This window comes from Pyrgilauda ruficollis, unplaced genomic scaffold (assembly GCF_017590135.1).
Source record: "Pyrgilauda ruficollis isolate IOZ18807 unplaced genomic scaffold, ASM1759013v1 scaffold50, whole genome shotgun sequence".
Taxonomy (NCBI): Eukaryota; Metazoa; Chordata; class Aves; order Passeriformes; family Passeridae; genus Pyrgilauda; species Pyrgilauda ruficollis.
In genome coordinates, this window is record NW_024526600.1 from 2,739,383 (window position 1) to 2,761,391 (window position 22,009).

The following is a 22,009-nucleotide window of genomic DNA, read 5'->3' on the forward strand; positions in this document are numbered from 1 at the left end:
AGATAACAACCACCTGGCTTTTTATTATTTTTTAGGGAGAAGCTTCCCAGACACCATTTCTATAATTTCACATGGTCCCAGAGGTTCAAAACTCTCAATAAGCCATTTTAACAAGAAAATCCTGATAGTCTAATATCTAGGCCTGTAAACGTCCCAAAACTCAGAGATCTAACACATACTCTATTTGCTACAGGCATTTATTTTCTTTTACTATCTAGGTCATCAGTTCATGACTAGGGACAAAAGAAATCCGTAGAGAATTTTCACTCAATGAGAAGTTTTCAAATTCCTCTAAGTCCACAGAGTATCTGCAAAAGAGCTCCATTCTTTTTTGCTTCACTTTCACAATGGAAAGTAGAAATCGGTCTAAAATAAAGCTGACTGTAGAAAAATACACCCTTATTTCACATTAAAGAAGTACTTCTCACTACTGCTGGGTGAAACAATACTGAGAAACCATAGTTATGCATATCTAATGCTGAACTTTTTAAGTGGTGAGAAGACAAAAATAGCTAGAGCAAAGGACATCACTGGTGCAAAAGAACATTTTTGAGAGTTGTGAGAAAAAACAGAAGGAAGGGATAGTCTTACAGCTCTAGGGTTAAATACGATCAGAAATAACTTGGTTTAAAATGCCAGCAAATGAATGACCATAGGGAGCCGTTTAATCTAACACTGAATTATGATGAGTTTTAATTCCAGCACTTTTGGTTAGTGTGAACACCATCTATAAATCTGATAACCTCACACAGTGGATGACACTACTACCCAAGCATGCCCTTGGGAACATGGGAGGTGAGTTTGGTCTCAAATGCAAAATCTAGTTGCTGTGATAGCCAGCACAAGCCAACAGACCCTGGTGTTCTCCTCAGCCCACAGATGTTTGACAATGGGTCACCTTTTGCCCTGCATCATGACGCTCCTTCCCTTTTCCCTAATTCCAGAGACCAACATTACCCTTCAGAGATGTCTGCTGGGAAGATATATCACATCAAGAGTCAACCTATGCATGGTTTACCCTATCAAGCACAGAAGATTCAGGGCTAATAATGAGCCATTTAAACCAACTAGAACAATACTGGGCATTGAGCGTGATCCGAACACTTGAGACTGGTGGGCTTCTTCCTCAGAATTTTCTTACAGCAAATGTAAGAAAAAGCACCTCAGAGAAGTATTTGGGACAGCTGATGCATCCAGAGGAGGGCAACAAGGCTGGTGAGGGAGCTGGAACACAAGCCTGTGAGGAGCAACTGAGGGAACTGGGGTTGTTTAGCGTGGAGAAAAGGTGACTCAGGGGTGACCTTATCACTCTCTACAACTTCCTGAAAGGTGGTTGCAGTCAGGTGGGGTCGGTCTCTTTCACCAGGCAGCAGCTGACAGAACCAGAGGACACAGTCTCAAGCTGTGCCAAGGGAAATTTAGATTGGATGTTAGGAAAAAGATTTTTAAAGAAAGAGTGATGAAGTACTGGAATTGTCTGCCTGGGGAGGTGGTGGAGTCACCATGCCTGGATGTGTTTAAAAATAGACTGGATGTAGCACCCAGCGCCATGGTTGAGGTGTTAGGGCATGGGTTGGACACGATGGTCTTAAAGGTCTTTTCTCTTCTCTAGTGATTCTGTAATTCTGCAACAGCTGCAGAGAAGAAGGGAACATCCACATGGGCATTTTCAGGCCGTTTGCCTTGGTCTGGCACAAGGATGGAGATGTCAAGCCCCTTCTGCCGGCAGTGCCACGGGAGCTGTGTGGCCGTGTCAGCCCCATGCGGTGCCGGCGCGCTCGAGCCTGTCCCGCAGCAGGGCTCGTTAGCCTGGGCTCGGCGCCACATTAACCACTGCCAGATGCTGCCGGGCCATCCACAGCCAGCCCACAGCTCACATCTGCCTGACAACATTGGCACAGCCATGCTCCTCCCAATGGCAAACCCGAAATGCAAGCTGCGAGGGGAGAGTGGTGTAAATAGGTTAGGATTTCCAATCCACACCAAGGGGAAGAATTCGAGCTCTCGCTCTTGGCAGCTGTGGTCAGGGCTGGGAACTGCTCATGGATGTGTTAGAGATGAGAAGTTTTGTTTCAAAGGGCTGAGTCTGAAAAATGAAGTGAGGATGGTCAGACTCCAAGTAGGATGGAAGAAGAGAAAGAGGAAAACAGATACAGAAATAAAAGTCCGTCTGATGTTTCTCCACTTCATGTTAACCCAGGCTATTAATCAGATTTTCTACAACCTTCCAAGGTGAGCGCGATCCTCTGTGGAAGGTAACGTTTTTTACAGCTCAGCCAAAACAGTGACAAACAACACGCAAAACAATGTGACAAATGATAATCAAAGACCAATGGACAACTGAAAAGAGTTTGGACATGCCTATGATAATTAAAAAAAAAAAACTTACATGGGAAGTAGCAGCGTAGCAGAAGATACTCTGAGAACCCTTTGTCTCAACAGAGAGTGGTTGTGCAGATGTGGAGACCTGAGTGGTTTAGACATGGCAAGGGAAAAGGCAGGCATGCAGACAGAACTGAGGGCAAAACTGGGAAAGGTGTCCTCATGACAAGGCAGGAGACAGCACAAGCACTTGGCAAGGAAAAGAACGGAGAGGTGATCCAGAAGGAACATTTTCAAAGATCTGTGGAATCTGGAGAGCAAAAAGCAGGAGCAACAGGGACCCTAAACCAGAGATTTAAGTGTGAACACAGAACAAGAGTGTCACATTTTGGAAAAAAAAACCAAGGAGAAGAAACAGAAGGATTTAGAGGAATTCTCACTATCCTCTGGGACAGCTGTGTGGTTACAAATTGTTTTTCATAATTTTTTACTTTTTTTTTTTCCCTCTTGGGGTGCCAAGTTAATTCACAGCAGCTCCAGCTGCATCACCTGTGGAAATAATATTAAGAGCAGAAGAAATATAAATTATTAACAAAAACTACTCTTGATCCTTGAGGAAGCCACCATTGTAGGAACCAGGAGATGAAGTAAAAAGAGAGGTAAAGTGGGAAGCCAAAGCTCCAAGGGAGTTAGAAAAAGGACTTGGAAGAAAGGAAATTGCTGGGAGGCAGCACATATTGGGAATCAGAACAAAAAATAGACTTCTCTTTCTAACCCTCTTGGGGCCTATAGGAAATTGCTTCTTGGCCTTTAATCTGCCTCAAAAAAGAAAAACAATTAAAATGAAATAAAACCCTGAACTGTAAGTCCTTGCTCCCTGCCTTCCCCTCACCCCCACTGCTTGGTGAGCTGTGCACCCAGGCCATGATCTCTCATGCAGCTCTCCACAGCAGATGCAATATTGCCATTAGAATTACAGCTTCTACAGGAGTGTGCATTCTTTTGCTTGTAACTTGGGGAAACGAAGGTGTTAAGAGATTAATGATCAATAAATCAACAAAAAAGAGAGGAGGCCAGGAAAAAAACCAAAGAGAAATGCAGAAGAAAGAAATAAGGATAAACATCTTGAATTAATTTGGAGTGGCACCGCAATAGTATGGTTTCTGTCAGGAGCATTGCTGTAGTAATGGGTTAAGACTGTTACTCCACACAAAATGCCTCAACAAATTCAATCAGGTTTTTTTTTTTTAATTTCTCTTGATTCACGTCCGCATTGCAATTTTTCCCTGCAATTAAACTTTAGAAAGAAAGACCCTTTCCTAAAGAGGGAATTAATTTCTGCTCTTTCCACTGTTCCCTCCAATAATAACAACACTTTCTCTTTTCCTTTTTAACTGACAGTCATAGCAATTTCTTCCACTTCCTTTTTTCTTATGATCAAGGTCACGTTGGGATCCACCTATGTAGTTTTAACTTGCCAAAGCACGATGAGGCTATGACTGGTCCCACCAAGAAGAATGAAAGCAGCTCTCTTTGACCATTCATTAACAAAAAAATTGGGGCAAGCATATGAAGCATCTACCTGTGGATGGTACCGTTAAGGAGGTTTTCCTGTCACAACAGAAGATCAGAAGGTTTTGTTTTCACATTTTGAAAAACATTTTCATCACACACTCATGTAAAAATAGCATTGTGTAAGATCCAATAAATGCTGTGCACTTGTGATGTACTATTTAAGGGCCAGGAAAGGAGATGGGAATTGAAAATTTAGGTTGCAACTCATCTAAAATAACAGTGTAAGTCATTCAAAAGTGTTGATGTCACAAGACAGCCACACAAAAAAGGAATGAAAACCTGTATGCATTATTCATCTTGTAACTTTGATCTTTAAAGCTAAGAAACTTGAACAAGGAAAGATAAATGGCTTTTCAAGCTTTTTCTTTTAAAAATCAAATGAGGATGATTCAGGATAAATGAGAGATAAGAGTTAATACGAAAGAGAGGGAAATTGCAATCACAGTGCTGCATGGAAGTTTCAATGCAAAGGCTTTGCTTTTTGTGTTCAATTACAAAGGATTTCTTTCTTAGGTACCAGCATCCTTTTTCATGTATATGTAAAAGATTTTACCTATTAAAATTTCATGTTCAGTATGCATAGCTTTTTTCTTCTACCACCTATACCATGACTTCATGTGAACAATTAGGAGGCTTTCTGAAGCAGGGGCTACTAGTGGTCATGGGGCAGGAACAGACTCAGCTGTGAAATCCTGACCTCCAAACCTGGCTCAACCATCAGCTTGGTCTGGAGTTTATGCAAGATATGTGCACCTCCTCCCACTGGGAAAGCACGGATAATTACAGGCACCCTGCATGCTGATTTCACTGAGGTTAGTCAATTATGCAGGCATTGCTGCTAAAACACAAGACAAATTGATAGATCCAAAAGCACATGGAGGTTGCCCTGTCTAGATGGAAGAGCCACAAAATCCTCTTTGAACGCTCTGCGCTCCTGAGAATTTGTAATTATTGCCAGTTCTTGCCTAAAGATATGCTCAAAGTCCCCGCCATCTTGGTTAGATTACTGATGTCAGCATCTTACAGAGAGACAGCTGCATTTGGGATTCACAAAGAAGACAGAGCAGCAATGCAGCTCCTCGAGGGAGGCTCTGAGCAAACTTGACACAGGCAGACACTGCCGCAGCCATCACAAATCACAGCTCACCAGCCAATTCCAGCAACAGCAAAGCCCAGGGAAGAATGCCTTGACTTCACAGCATGCTGCAGGAGAGTTTGCTTATCTGAGCTTCCAAATTGTTACCTCCACACAAGCAGATATCACTAATCAGGTGATAGAGCCAGACAGGCTGAGTGGATGCGAGCACACGTCGTGAGATGGAGGAAATGGCTGGGGAATGAGGTGAAAATTTGGTGTGGTGTGTGTTAGGAAGGCAGTGGGAACACTGTTTGAGAAGTAGTGGGACATTTCTGGGGTACAGCAGGAAGGGTACAGGGTGAGAAGAGTGTGAATCGAGGCACAGTGAATTCACAGGCTTACAAGCAACCAACATTCACTGTGATTACTGTGAGTGCCTGAGCAAGCCATTGCTAGTGGCACTCGCAGCCACTGACACTCTGCCAACTGCATCCAGACAAAATACATTTGGAAAGACCAAACCCAGTGATTACAGCAGTCAGCAGAAACTCCACTGACTGCACTTCCTCCTCAGCCTGAGGGAATGCAAACTCACAGCTTTTGGCACCAAGGTGACACACGTGGCTATGTCCTAATGACGCTGTGCTGCCATGCAAAAAAGATGGCTAGACTGATTGGGCTGGGAGCAGGGCTGTTCCTGGGGAGGATACCTGGAAGCCTGGAGCCCTGGCCTAGATCCTTGCTCCAAGCAATGGGCAAGTCTATGAACTTCACCAGTGCCAAATGTGTAAACACCAAGAACGGCTGGAAACAGAACCAGGAACATCCACACCCTGGTGCGCTCCCTTCTCTCTCTCTCTCTCATGGACAACACCCATCACCTTCCTTCTCCACCAAGTCTCAGCTCCAACAGGAGTGTCCCACAGCCTCTCCTAGTGCAGATGGATCATGTAAGAAACTGGAAAAATACATTTGAGCTTTACACTGTGTGCAGTGAGAAATTGGAGCTATTCACCGGACTGAGCTAAGGCACCCCTTTTCAACTATACACATACATACATACATACATATATATATATATATATATATATATACACACATATATATAAAAGGAGGGATTCCTGATTCCACAGTAATCCCAGGAGAAAAGTTAACTAGATGAGCATGGAATCATACTAGTTCTTCTCTGTCTCCATGATAACTGTTTTCCAATTCAATAAATTAAGCTAAAGGTAAGTGTCTGCTTCTCAGGCAAGACTGTTCCAGCTTCATTTGTAATATTTGGAGAGGGATTAGTCACATCAAGCATTTGCTTTCATACCATGGTGTACAGAACACACAAGAGGAAAATCATGTTGAGCCCAATGCACTGAGAAAACTGTTTATAGACAAAACTCAAGAGTAGACAGAGAAGAAATTTTGGTGATGATTCTTCATCAGGTTTACCCAGCAGACATTTGTGCACTGAAAAGCCTACACCAAGTCTCTAAAACTGGGCACTACTGGGAGAGCTCTGCTGAAATAAAATGTCTGCTTCTATAAACCCCTTCACAGATAGGTCTGCCCTCACCCTTAACTTTCATTTCCTATTTGTTCCATTCCCTAGTTTATAACCTAAAAGACATATGCAATTTTTTCTCTTCATAGCACATTTATTTGCCCTACAAATGGACCAAAAATATGAAAAGACTGATTTTTATTATCTCACCTACATAAACACATTGATTTCCTTAACTCTACCCTGGACAAAATATTATTTTCTTTTTATTGCATTCCTGAAGAAGTCATGCCTTAACTTGGATCTTATTTATCTGCTATTTATCTACATCTTCTTCTTCAAACTCTCAGTCAGGAACAGAGCTTCTAGCTCTGTTTCTCTGGCATTCCTAGTACTCATTCTGAAAAGTCCAGTTTTTCTGACTCATAGATGACACTGTCATTGCAGAGGAGAAAAAATGCTTCCATATATTAAAAATAAGGTTGCTTCATGGAGATACCATCTTCTTGAAGAAGGTATAGATATGAATCAAAATAGATTTCAAGCATCATGCCTTATTCAGAAAAAGCACAGTCGTAATGTTTATTTTAAATCTCTTGTCAGAAAGGAAAACATTAATACAATGTGCTTCATGCAGCCTTTGACACTTACAGAACTCTTAAGATTGTAATGAATCAAAGATCAACAAAGGCATAAGATGAAAACAACTGGAAATGCTTTAGAAGTGGAGCCACTGAGGCTTTTTCATTAATTAAATGCCCACTGGTATTACATATGCATTGAACACCAAGACATACAGTTTGAAATTTCCTGATCTGCTAATTTCATGGCCTAAAAAGAAGAAAATCACATTTGTATTATGGAAATTTACTGCCACTGAGTTAATCAAAATTTTGCCACCACATGAAGGTAGGTGCTCATTTTAAAAATAGACAACTAGTAAGGAAAAAAAAAGAAGAAAAAAAAAAAAGAAATTTGTTACTTAAACCCCATAATTTCATCCTTATTTCAGCTTTTGTACTCTTCTAGATTTTTTTTTTCATTCCTGTTGCCAAATAGAATTTTTAATAAAATGCCTTTAAGGAGATAAATTAACAGAAATGGAATTATTCTACGTCAGGTTTCACAATTAGCATTTCATTCCCATCTGCCCTTTAATAAGTTGTCCATTCCAGGTCCCAATCCCCACTCCCCTCCCAGCCACTAGCAAGATCATACAGATGGTTACTGCAAAGCTGTAAAGAGGTACATCTGAATGCATATTTATCCACTTGGCAAGATCCTGCTACAGCTGTAAGAGGATGCAAATCTGCATGACAATGTTGCTCCAGGCTCTCTGGCCTGTGTGAGGAAGCCCCCACGATATCAATAGTGCTGCTGAGGACAATGCCAGGCACATATGACACGGCTAAGCTGGGCTGCGGCAGCTCTGTTAATTTACACCTCTGGAGACAAAACCCCATTTGGGTACCTGAAACAAGTGTGAATCTACACCTACATCAAAAGTCACTTTCATTTGTTTCTGGGAGGTGACATTGATAACAAACAACTCTGCCAGATGACATGGTGAAAGAATACTGTGTGGGTGAGTGTTTGATACAAACCCCAGAAAATAAAACCAAACTAAGGGGCTTTATTTAATCCTAAGAAAAGCTTTAACGACTCCAGGTGACACTGCCAGTCAGTGATAGCTACCCTTGTTCTGGGTGTTTCTTTGTTCTGGCAGCTGGAACAGTTTTCATGTATAACAAAAGAAATGTACTTAATAGGCAACACCTAAAAATCCTCTGCAGGAATAAACTACAGCAATAAAAAATGCAAGTTTAGAAAGCGCTTCCTGGAGGAAAAAAGAACATAGGTAGCATTGGAATCTTCTCTTTATCTCAGGTCAATTGACTTGTCACGGTTGGAAGGAGATTTGAAAAGGAAATTGCAAGTTCTTAGCAAGTATGATTGGAGGAATAGAGTTAATAGCCAGCAATCAGTATAGGATGGGTAGGGTACTTAAAAATTTAAATGTATGCATACGCCACAACTGCAGAATGCCTGGGCTTTGTGTTGTTGGTAAAAAATAAATGGAATAACAGGCAATTTCAATCTCAAACCAAAATGGTAATTTTATACTTAGGTTGCTGGGGTCTAAGAGTACTTTCCCTCATTTTGGTATGTGATTGAGACATGTAAATGGTGTCTCTAATCGTGCTTTACACTAGAAATCTTTCCAGTACCAACAGCACAGTATGTGCTTTCAGATGATACAATTTCTCTCATGTTGAAAGATGTTTCTCCTATCACCACATTGACAGCAAATTATTTTTGAACCCCATTTTTCACTGCCATTTCTGCAAGATGTTTAGGCTCACCAGCTTACTGTTTCGAAAGGATAGCTTTATGATTTGAGAAGCTGCTTTAGCCAAACTCTGGAATAGTCATGAAGTGCATTAAGCAAACTACAGATACAAATGAGTATGACAACACCTCTAATGAAAAAACAGATTTATTTAAGATGGTGGGATAAGTCATTATCTCTCTAAAGAAATGTGTCTATATCCCCAAACCCTTTTTATCCTTTCTAATGCAATGCACAACTTTCCTGCACGTGTTATTTTCAACAGAATCACAAAAGATCTCATTGAGACTACTTGTAGTTTCTCTTGCCAACCAAAAGCAGATATTACAGGTTGCAAAAATGTGTAGGTGGATAAAAAGTATGAAAATTATAGGACAGTGATGAGTATAACTAATTTCATTTCCACATGCTTCTAATTCTTCTGAGGAAGAGAAGAACATGGGTTTTGCACAGGCCTCTCTAACAAACAAATGCATACCCTGCAATGCAGTACTAGGAGATGAGAGGTTACGTTCCAAGCTAAATGCAAAATAGCCCTTGCCTGTGAGGCAAGGAGAGGACACATCCTAGAAAGGACAGCACAGCCAGAGATGCCCACAGGCTCAAGAAACAATAAATTAATTTGGATTAGTTGAGTCTTGTGTTGTTTGGAAAAACTTGTTATACTTACTGTAATTCTCTCATCTTTGTCATCTAGAGGGGTCCCATCTTTCTTCCATGATATAGTTGGTTCTGGGTGACCTCTTGGGGGCTGGCACTCCATCACTGCAGGTTCCCCCACAGCTACCATGACATCTGAGGGATTTTGTCTGAAGTCATCCCGTAGAACTGAAAGAATAAAAGCAATGAAGCAAAAAATTACTCAATAATGTACTAATAGTGCAGCAAAGTGTTTTGTATTGGCCTTTAATGGTGCCTGTTGTCACTGTATTTTACATTAACAAACAGATAAGTTAATCAACAGAGCTGGAATGGGACATGTTACAAGAGCATGTTGTGAGAGCACTAGAGGTAATGGCTTTGGACTGAAAGAGGGCAGGTTTCGATTAGATATTAGGAAGAAACTCTTTACTGTGTGGGTGGCAAGGCCCTGGCATGGACTGGATGGAGCGGCTGTGGCTGCCCCATCCCTGGGAAGCTCAAGCCAAGGCTGGATGGGGCTCTGAGCAACCTGATCTATGGAAGGTGTCCCTGCCCATGGCAGGGGGTTGGAATGAGATGATCTTTAAGGTCCTTTCCAACACACAGCATTCCATGATTCCTGTCTCATCTGAAGATGGCACAGTGTCTTCTGCCCAGGTAGAATGTGACTTGGCGGGAAGTACTGCAGAGGTTGCTTTCTTTTTTCCTGAGACACAAGGTCAGCCTGCCAGTAACTCACAAGTTTATGATTAAAGGTTGGCCACTGGCCATACAAATTGTATCCATCCCTGAATTTAGGGCAAAAATCAATGAACTAAATAAACCTCCCAGTTCTTTGGTGACATTACAAATCACAAAACATTTGCCCAGCCTTAACCAAACTCATCTTTGCAATTTGGCTTGTGTCTTTTTAAAGAAAAAATATTAAAAACCTTTCCTGATCCCTTGCAGTTGTCACTTAGTCTAAACCATGACTACATCCTTTATTTAGAAGTGAATTTTGTACCTTTTGTTGATTACTACCTTAGCACACAAAGAAACATTTTTACTGTAGCTTAATTGCTAGAATTTGTTCTTTCTCATCATTTGGCCAAGCCCAGGCCTAGGAAACTCTAGTTTCCTCCAGTCTTCCACTATGGATTTTATCAACAGCTGTGTGATTATTTTTCTTTCTGGGAAAGTACAGACATCATCCTGTGCTCAACAGACCACTATACAGGAACATGGTTTAACAGAATAATGGCATCTCTAAGCCTTGCCAAGTAAGTGGCATTAGGTTTAATCTAAAAATAAATAACTCAAATGATAACAAATATAACATTCTAGTCCCCTCCACTGCTGTTCCTCCATCCACACTGAACAAAGGATAGGGTAATGGAAAAGCGCACTGCACCCAAAGGGCTCTCAGGATTTTTACAGAGCTGTATGTCACTCTTGCTACCGGCGACAACCTTGTGTCAACAGTAAATAATGCCAAGAAGCTGCAGCAAAAATACATATATATACATATCCTCCAAGCCACAGACTCCAGAAACATGGACATTCACTAGTGAACAGGAGTTTGGTTGTTAATGCTGCTTCAAGGGCAGGTGAGATTTATTGTCAGCTGTTAAGGAATGTTGTTGTTCTTACAGATTGGCAGGTACAGTGCTACCACAAAGCCATCCCTCTCTGTAAGGTCTTTCACACTGGTAAGACCTTCTAAAGTGGTCTGAGGGCAAATGAGTCACCTGCTTTGGGATAGAGGTATATAGACCTTCCTCATACCTGCCTTTATTATAACATAATACACAACTGGGAAAGTTCCACATTGATACAGAAGTGTAGGCAGGAATCAAAAACAATAAATAAAGAATATGTCGCCACTATTCTAGATAAAGGACATCAATTCCAGAAATAACAAAGAATATCTGTGTGTCAAAAAGACTTAAATATAGTACAGATCTCGCCAAACATTTGAATTTATTAATCCCCTTCCATACTGCAGCACTCACGTTTCTAATATTTCAGTTCAATTACTGAAATTTCTGGATGCCCTGGAAACAGGACATACTGATGCTCTGAAAGAGTATAGTCAAGGATAAAATGTCTCTATCACATTAACAATACAAACTAATAGAACAGAATTATAGGTCTTAAAGAAGATATTACAGAATAATTTAGATTAGAAGGAGCCCCTGGAGGTCATGAAGTCTACAACAATAAGATGCTTTTGAATGACCATGTTCTCTTGGACAGATTAGGTCTCTTCAACAGACCTAGTGTACAGAATTTATAAAAAAAAAAAAAAAAAAAAAACCGTACCTATTTCTTACTGTACAAAAGCCTGAGAAAATATTCTGCACCTAAGATCAGAGTATTTCTCTTCCTAAAAGCCAAGACTCATGGATTTTCCTTCTATGAACTTGGGAAAAATTGAAAATATTTTCAGCTATAACATCATGTTTTTAAAAAGGGGAATGATGTAATTTTCTGTTATTCAGAAAGGTAAGTCGAAAGACCAATCCTTTAAACTCCCTTCTGCTTTCAACAAAACTTTATTAAGCTCACCCCACATTCTCTTACATCTTCCTTACTGTATTCCCTGATATACTGATGCACCAAAATTGCACTTAAAATTAATTTTTGGTTATGGAATGTTAAAACACTACTCATATGCACTGAAAACGTTACATATCCTTGTTCCGCTTTTACTGAATTAGGTGTTAACAGCCAAAGACAATCCCCTGTGTTCCCAAGATACCCTCAAGCCATCCAGACACATGGATCACTATAAATCTTGTAGTGCAGTTGATATCTGGACACTGCTCCTATTGAAGTCCAAGAATTTTTTCTATTTAATACTTCAGAGACTTAATCTGGCTTGGAGCCACTGATCGTATTATTACTTTTTTTGGTTTTCTTCCCACTTCTTCAAATTAAAGAACATTAAAGAAGAAGACACAGAAATTGCCCTAAGTTACTAACCCTCCCTCTCGTAGAGCCAGTTCCCAGTGCCAACAGCACATGAAAGTGCAGAAGAGTTTATTTGCTATGCCACAGTTCTATTGCAACACGAAAGAGGGGTGTTTTGACCATGAGTAAGAAGCTTCTTATTACTGCTGAAGATTGTATCACTTGGATAAATTTAAGAGACATATAAAAAGAAGCAGCCTGAAGTTCAAAAAAATTAAATCAAGTGATCTTAATAAAGCATAAGTGCTTTTCAAGTCTGAAAGACCTCATAAATCTAAGAGAAAGGACTATCAGATAGCACCTCAGATGGCTTTAGCACCTTTGAAGCAACAAAGAAGTCCAGCACTTACATAATAAAACCAAATTACTTCTGTAATTTCTACACTCCTCAGTCTTATAATAGTTTGACAAGCATAGTACCTTGCCTGCAAACCAAGACCTTTCACAAATTAACCACTTCTAAATAGAATGCCTAGTAGGACATCAAAGGTCCAGGCCACAGATACTTCAAAACAAGTATTTTTTTCCTAATTTACTATGAATTATTTTGTCTCTAACATCACATAATGAAATGCTAACAAAATATAATCCATTAGAGATTACTCCACAGATAGTCATCGTAATTATTTTTGCAGCTGTAAAGTAGATACATGCTCTGTTTTGCTTGCCTCGGGCCCTGGCAATCTTGCATGAAGTTATAAATCTAAAATTTTCATCCCTTACTGAAAAAAACCCGAACTTTTTCTTTCATGTTCTTCATGAGTCAAGGTTTACTGTAAGTTGAGAAAACATTTCCTTTTTAAGTTATATTAGAAGTATACTTTGCAACCCACTACAGCAAATGCTTTTTGTCACCTAACGGTGAAGCTTCACCTCTTTCTACATATATGCAGCTGGAATGAAAAAAATATGTATTAAGAAGACATTTGATTTTTTTCCTTTTTTAAAAGAATCTTCATAGTTATAACATTCTCCTCCCCATTTCTGCCAGACCTTGGTTAAGGTTTTCTACCATTTCACCTGATATTTTCTGAAATCCAATGAAGGATGATTGCTACCATTATGACAGCATAGCTGGGACAAGTCCATGATGTTGCTATGAGAATGTGCTGAACTATTCAGGTTCAAAAGGAACTTTTGTAGCTCCACTTAAAAGTGAACTGCTCACACAACTACTTCATATTGTGTACTCTTCAATACACTGAAGAGTTTTGCTTTCCCCAGAGAATCTTTCTCAGGGAAGAAGGGAACTGGCAACCACTTGAGGATAAATTTTTACTGATAAACAACATAAATTTTATTGATAAGCAGAAATGGCACCAAAACAGTGCTTCGCAAATGCAGCACCCAGTGCTTTTTTCCTAAGTTCTCTTTGCCTTCTAGGGAAAAGAGTAGGGAGACACTACAGGGTGAAATAGGAGGAAGATAGGCAGGATTTTTTTGCCTATATAACCTGTAGATCATTCAGAAAGATTACTGTTGCATTTTATCTTTAAATAACTTTAAATATCTTTAAATAAATGTGATTTTAAAGAGACATATAAAATGCAAGATAAAATAAACCAACCAGAAAGTTCTAGTCAATACTTGAAAAGAATGAATTTGTAGGGAACACACTAATTATCATCAGACATTGTGGATATCATGCCTTAACAGGTGGTATCATTTAAGATCTGGAAATCAGAAAATTTCCTGAAAATTTTGATTACAGATCTGTTCCAGTCCAAACACTTCATGCCAGATCAGTTCAAAGCAATGCACCAAAATATATCTAGGCTCCCTAATCAACCAAGATCCTCCAGCCACAGTCACCCAGTGAACAGAGGAAGAGGGAAATAATGATGCTTGTGATGAAAGTTTCTGAATCAGACCAAGGCAATTTTAATCCATTTTAATTCTTATAAAAAGGCTTGCTTCCCATTAATTCTCTTGCATCACCCCACACAAAACACACTATTTTACAAGTCTGCTTCTCAGAGAGAGACTGGTGAGCCAAAGTATGGCACAATTATTTAACAGAAGACATCCCAATAAGCTCCACTCTTTCAGCATGAAGATAGTTTGAATCTTTCTTTGAATGTGCCTCAAAAATGGTGGAAAAAGAAAGTGAAATAAACAGAAGAAATGATTCATCACATTTCTTTGAAGAACAACTAGACCTCAGCTAACGAGCAAGTTTCTAACAGCAAACAAAACCCTCCTGGCATCAAACAAGCTAAATACAAATCTTAGTGGTCCACTGCCCTGCCTTTTGGCTAATTTTGTTAAAAGTTGTAATAGATTTTAAATATTTTTTAATATCCACCAATTCTACTATTTTCATTCCTTTAAATATATAAAAAGTATTTCTGTGTTTCCCTTTCCCTCCCCAACAAAAGAGCAGTATTTACAAACTAAGTTTCCCCCTAATATTTCATTTGACTAATAAAGTATGATGAACAAAACAACAAAAATGAGAGATTGCTTTGAAAGCCTGTAATAGAAGGAAAACAAAAATAGGATTCAGGAGGTTACATAAATCTTCTAATCCCATGAAGCTGTAATCAAAGAGAAACTAATTATTGCTTAGTCAGGATTGAGTTGTTATTCAAAAGCGGAACTCTTCCTGTAATTTAGGATCAGCAATGATCCCTTTTCCCCACTACCTACTGAACTTGTAATTCAAATTTACTGAGACACACCAGACATTTTTGGCATTCAAATATAAGATGGTTGTCAGTTGGAACAGTGCTTCAAACCAGGTGCTTAATTTTAATTACAACTAACTTAAGCATCAGCCAGAATTATGGTACCTTGTTTAAAGACTTTGCTGGCATGAAATTTATACAGATGTCAGGATATAATTTTTTAAGACATGCATGCCACTAACAGGAAAGTGTTAGAGCACCTAATTAAGCAAAAAGGAAACAAACAAAGGTATGCATTATCAAATTTAAGTCAACCCATGTGTTACTTGTATTATACTTTAGACCTCATTAAACTGTTACCTGGTTTGACCAAAAAACTTGATAATTTACAAATGAGAAGTATTATTTCTGAAGAGACCTCCCTAAAAGTCTCCATGCAGCCATAAAAAGTTAAAGCAAAAACTTATTCCCTGAAAAAACGCTTTCTTTTCCTTTCTGAAGGTGTTAAAACCAGGTCAACATTGGTGTTAACTAAAATAAATAGTCATTAAAATGGAACAGAAGGAGTGGAGCCATAAATAGTCAGAAATTACTGTTGTGATCATCTAACAAGACCACTCATGTAATGCAGGCAATAATTCCATGCATTGACCAAGTCCAGCAGTGCCATATGGAATGCTTCAGAAGATGTCTACACTTCCACAAGGCTCCAAGAGGCTGGAAGTCACAGCCAGCATGCCCAGAGCTCCTCAGTTCCATCATTTCCAATTCTCTTATATCTCCTACCTTGCAGCACTCTGACTTCTTGCTACCCCTGCTCAGTCAGACCGAAAGCCTACTGCAGGTGAGCAGATACCAATCAGTTCTGTATCCACATCTCTAATATACTCCCAGCCTTCTCTGAACATCAAAAACTGCATGAGCACTGGACACGCGGCCACTGCTCTGACTGCAAAGTCTGAGAATTCACAGCAAAGAGGCTCCAGACAGAGGAGGCTGCTCACTGCAAAGAGGCTGATTCTAAAGCAAGGACCACCACCCGACACCATCTCAAAAGAGATCTACTTTTAATCCTTGGCTATACATTTATGACCACACATTCAACACCATCTGTTCATACAGTGCTGTCCTGCTCTGCTTTAAACTCTGCCCATTAGCAAACTTTACCACCCCAAAGTCTGAAGAAACAAAAGCACTTTAAAATCAAAAGGCTTTTGGCTTAGTAGTCACATGTATTTCTATGAGTTAGTTCAGATCTTTACTTGAGTCTCTGAGTCTACGTAATTGAGATCACAACATTATACACATTTCTATTTCAAGATCTCCTTTAGTGAAAGGAAACAAACATTAAAACCCTTCAGTAAAACAAATGTGGGTTTTTTTTACTTTATTACCACTGAGATCAACTAATTTAGTTTAAACAGCTGGTTCATAAATACGTCCTCCATTCTGCCACTATGGAAGAAACTGAAGGGTTAATGAATGTAAGAAGGGATTTCAAAATGGATTTCAAAGGATTTCAAATTTCTTTTAGCTATTGAAACAATTTAAGAACTACCTTTTAATATTATGCTTTCATATTATTCATATTATGGCTCTCATATTGCCAATGATTTATTTTTAAATTTTAAATGACATCACTTTTTAGAGTTTGGTAGACATCGTAAGAATGCATATAGAAATTTTAACAGTACTTTAAATTTGGAAGAGTTAAGAGTACTGAAAAATAGCATTTAACTTGAATGAATGAAAAAAAAATTACTCAAAGAATTAATTAAAAAGTGAATGGTATATCCAAATGCTTTAGTTCAGAAAAGTTTCATTCCTATTACCCAGCAGAGTAATACAGAATTTCCAGCAATGGGAAATTGCCTCTCATCAAGCACGCAGATCTGCTAAAGATTTTACTGAATCTTGTACCACATTCTGCTGTAAGAACATTAACAGATTAAAGGTGTCAGAAAGCAGCATTAAGTTCATGTTACCAGCCTATGTAATTTAGTACATTATTAGTACCACCTGGCTGATGACATCAGCAGAGAGAAGTGAAAGTCAAAGCAAAAAGAAACATGGCACTGACAAACAGAACCAAGACAACAGAGTTAAATATAAGTGATGGATGTAGAAAACAGCAGCAGTGAAATTAGACCACACTTCTAAAACATTAACAGAATGTACTGTCTCCATTACTGTAACCTTTAAGTTGTTTTAAAAACGGATTCTCTCTAAAAAATCATGGCTTTGATTGATTTTTCTCTGCCCATCCAAAAAGGACCTGGGGGTGCTGGCTGACAGCAGCTGAACATGAGCCAGGCTGTGCTCAGGTGGCCAAGAAGACCAGTGACACGTGGCCTGAGAAAGGAAAAGAGTGACCAGCAGGACCAAGGCAGTGACTGTCCCTCTGTACACAGAAATAATGAGGCTACACCTTGAATCCTATATCCAGTCTTGGGCTGCTCACTCCAAGAAGCTTGAGGTGCAGGATTGTCTCCAGAGAAGGGCAATGAAGCTGGGGAAGGGTCTGGAGCACAAGTCTGATGAGCAGCAGCTGAGGGAGCTGGGGGTGTTTAGCCTGGAGAAAAGGAGGCCTGGGGATCACTCTCCACAGCTCCCTGACAAGAGGTTTCAACCAGGTGGGAGTTGGGTTCTGCTCCCAGGTAGCAAGACAGGACAGGACCAGGAGGAAATGGCCTCAAGTTGCACCAGGTTGGGGGAGGTTTAGGTTGAGTATTAGGAAAAAAGATTCTTCACTGAAATGGTGTTCAGACATTGGAAGATGCTGCTCAGGGCAGTGGTGGAGTCACCATGACTGGAGAGATCTAAAAGACACGCACACTCTCCACAGCTCCCTCACAAGAGGTTTCAACCAGGTGGGAGTTGGGTTCTGCTCCCAGGTAGCAAGACAGGACAGGACCAGGAGGAAATGGCCTCAAGTTGCACCAGGTTGGGGGAGGTTTAGGTTGGGTATTAGGAAAAAAGATTCTTCACTGAAATGGTGTTCAGACATTGGAAGATGCTGCTCAGGGCAGTGGTGGAGTCACCATGACTGGAGAGATCTAAAAGACACGCACATGTGGCACTTGGGACATGGTTCAGTGGTGAACTTGTCAGTGCCGAGTTAACAGCTGGATTCAATGAGCTTAAAGGTCTTTTCCAGACTAAACTATTTGATGATTCAATACAGCATCATCAAATTAGGATCTTTGTATCTATTGAAGGTTAATAATTACCATCTCTGGAAAAGTGACACTCAGCAATACATGTCAGCAAATAAAAGACCACCCTGCTTCTAATCCATTGCAGTAGGAGGAAATCAAGGACTGCTGCACCAACTGGATCACATATTTAAAAGGTGCTGATGGCAAATACATGTCATATGCTTGAATCAAGCAATATGTTACATTGCAAAAGCAATTAAATATTTAGGCATTTGGCAATAAACTTATGACTGCATAGAAGGACTTTAAAATAAATATATTTATTGTCATTCATTACTGTCATTAAGAAACTCCCAATTGTTAATAGAAAGAAAGGCATGCTTAAGAAGCAGGATCCAAAAAAATAAAACAGACTTCTGTAAAAACCATTGGCTGAAAGTTACTGAAAACCATTGCAAAAAATTATGGAAACCACTCAGTCTCTGAATTTATTTCACTCATTTAAGATTTGGGGTTTAAGTACTGCCTGGAATCTTACTGGGGAACATAGCTGTCAGCCTATAAAAGTATCTCCATGTGTGGAAAGGAAATTGCAAATGGATTAGATGATGAATTGAGAATCAATTAAATGACCAAATCTGATAAGTCATATAAAGAGTAATTTTAACTCCTGTGAGAAAGGGTAACTGACAGGCCTCAGAGAGCATGCTGCAGCACTGGGAAACCTAATTAAATCCTGAAGGATCCTGTGATGCCTCAGGCATGCAGCTCTGAGAGTATCCCTTAGGTTGACTGAAAATTGAAAATAGATAAGGAGAAGGGACCTAATTATTAATTTGACTGACTGTGTAGGAAGAGCAATCCCTCTCAATGTCTTCCATATATTATGCTCCAGGACAAGGCATCTACTAACTGTAACTAAGAATTTACCTCCTGGAAGAATAAATTAATTTCTACAGACTGCAGTGATTATTTCCTTTCAGTTATCGTAAATATTAAATATTTTCATCAGGTATTTTCTGGTAATAGTAGCAGCAGTAGTAGTAGTACATTCTACATTTTGTTTTGGGGTTATTTAAATCATGCTGGATTACAGACAGTATTTTCAGCATGAATAACACAGCATATTTCCAAATTTATGGATACAAACCAAGGGGTTTTACACACAGCTCAGCCAAGAAGTGTCCATCAGACATCACAAACTAGTTTTCATATGGCAAAAAAGGGTGTGCATCTTTATAGCCAGGGATCTGTCCGCATTCTGTACGGAAAGATTTTCCTCTCTACACACCAAACAAAGATTCTGATGTTTAGTTTGCCAGGAGCTGCTGGCTGTGCTGGCCTTCCTTCAGATCAGGTTATAATGGAGAAAAAGAACCAGATTAAGAGGCTGCATGTCTTGGCCATTCAAATTACATCATAGAGAGATAACTGAAATCAAAGAAGAGATATAAGGACCAAATAAGGAAAAAGAAAAGATGAGAAGACACTTCACCAGAACTCCTTAGCTTAGTGTTCTCCTTAGCTACTCATCAAACTTCTTTCACAAGGAGAAGAGAGTTCTTTTTCAAGGAAGAATACAAGAACCAATAGAGAAATGTCTCTGTCATCTAATTCAGAATAAAGGAATTCAGGTAGCAAGGACAGAAGCAAACATTTAGCCTATTTTAAATGAAAGGTTAAAGCTAGGATGGCAAATGAAGCTAGATTGCAATTGATTTAAAAGTTGTTTCTTTCAAATACCAAGCTACACTGGCTTGTGCTGTGAAAAACTACACTCCTCCCCTAGTTCCTAAGAGGGAAGCTCCCTCAGCAGGCCAAATCTGAAGGAACCTCATTTGTTGTAACCTGCGCAGTTAAAAGAGGAGAAGCAGCTGCTCCAGAGCCTTGCCAATGAAGCTGGCATCACTTTTCCTGTAGTACATGAAGGACTTAAATGCTGACCATACTTTTATGTTTGCTTATAATCATCCTTTTGCTCTGAATAAGTCAAAAACTTTTAAGAGGGGAAATGTGCAAAGAAATAAAGATTTCCATTGCCCTTGATAAGAATTTTCCTGCAGTCGTTCTAAATCTGCATATGCCCTGTGTTAGTGTTCTGCTAAAGGTGCTGCCTCCACACAACAATTTTAGCCCCATCCTTCTGCTTAGCATGCAAATTCTAGGGTGTTATAACTGTACCACTACCATCAACATTTTTTGAAAGGACCCTATTTCCAAGAAAAAAAATCCCCATTATGCTCTTAAAGTGGTTGAAAAAAATGACATTTTAATATCACAGAATATACAGTATCATTATCACATTCAGGCAGCTAAGTCGCTTCTTTAATATTCCGGAAAATTATATTCCTCCATTACACATGAGGTCAAGCCTGAAACATCAGTCAGAGGGGGCAAGATGCAGGCACTTCATATGGCTGAGTGGCTCATTCTAAATAATAGCAGAGCTAAGAACAGCATTTGCTGGCACCACACACGACAGCAAGGCCACACAGCTGAGAAATGTTGCTGAACTATTACACACACTTTAATTCTGTTCTATTGTTCTCTTGTTGTATACAATTTTATTGTCTTGGCAGAATCTACAGACCACAGAGCTCCACTGTCTTTGTTCAGCTCTCCAGACTGCTATACAGCAGGACATACCACAGTTAGATAGTAGATGTTTCATCAATTATACCCTGCATTCCCCAATGTGTGACTGTATCATCCTTGTGGTAATGCTATCCTGTTTTTCACGTCCTAAAACATTCAAGATGTAATGTGACAAGAGATTGCCATGGTAGAAATGGATAAACCATTTCAAAATTACATTTATGCCAAATACCATATACTTTCCAAATTACTTTTGCTGGTTTTAGAAAACAATGCAGGGAATTACCTCAGGGGAAAATGGCAGACAGCCTTACGCAGAGGTCATAGAGAAATATAGTCCTCATCTAATTCAATTAACTGCTTTCAGTTAGATCCCAAATGATACAGGCAAACATTTGTTCTATTTCAGGCATATTCTAAGAAATGAATCATTCTGCTTTCCCGCTACACAAAGGCACGGCAAAATATCACACACTCGATTATTTTATTGTTCAGAATTTGAAAAATCTCAAGACAGACATCTTTATGATTTACAGTGACATTTTATAATTTAGGAAACCATCTGAAGACTTCAAATATAATAAAATCCTATGAAGAGCATTACAAAAAGTAGCAAAGTTAATAGCTAAAACAATGAAAAATGGTTTTGAAAGCAAATAGACACACCAAATTCACCAAGCTGGAACTCTGAATTGCAGCTCTTGGAGATTTATGTGCTATTGTAAATGGCAAAAGACAGTAAAATCGTACAGAAAAGTACTTCTGCATTTGGACTCTCATGCTGGCTTCAGTCCCTATGAGATATTCGAAGGCAAAGCGCCAGTTGATCAATATGTTAATATTTAATGTACAGTAAGTGCTACTGAGGAAAAAATCAGAGAAACATTGCCTGTTAGCAGAGTCTGCTGTACTGCTGGCAGGAAGGAGTGCACGGAGTTGTGGATCCCCCCATGTGGCAAGGCAGCAGCCAGAAGTCTGAATCAGAATTATCAAAAGGAAACAGAGGGCGATGCTCAGCATGAACACCAATGTGCACAAAGCCAGGCAGATTTCATTACTGAAGATTTTAATTTTGATTAAATGCTTCCCTTTATATCAGGTCCCATTCATTGTTTTCTACCCTGTGTTTTCATTAATACTTTAATACACAGGGAACATGAAGTTGCATAACTTCAGTGTTGCAGCTAAAGATAGCATCTTTAATAACAG

At 39.4% G+C, this 22,009-nt stretch overlaps 1 protein-coding gene across 1 annotated transcript in view; it reads right to left on the reverse strand.

Moving 5' to 3' along the window:
* ROBO1 (roundabout guidance receptor 1) overlaps positions 1-22,009 on the reverse strand; it is a 295,612-nt gene that overhangs the window by 102,963 nt on the left and 170,640 nt on the right. Inside the window, exon 3 of the mRNA XM_041480287.1 lies at positions 9,494-9,651. Within this exon, the coding sequence (XP_041336221.1) occupies positions 9,494-9,651 (158 nt within the window). The remainder of the gene's footprint in view (positions 1-9,493; positions 9,652-22,009) is intronic.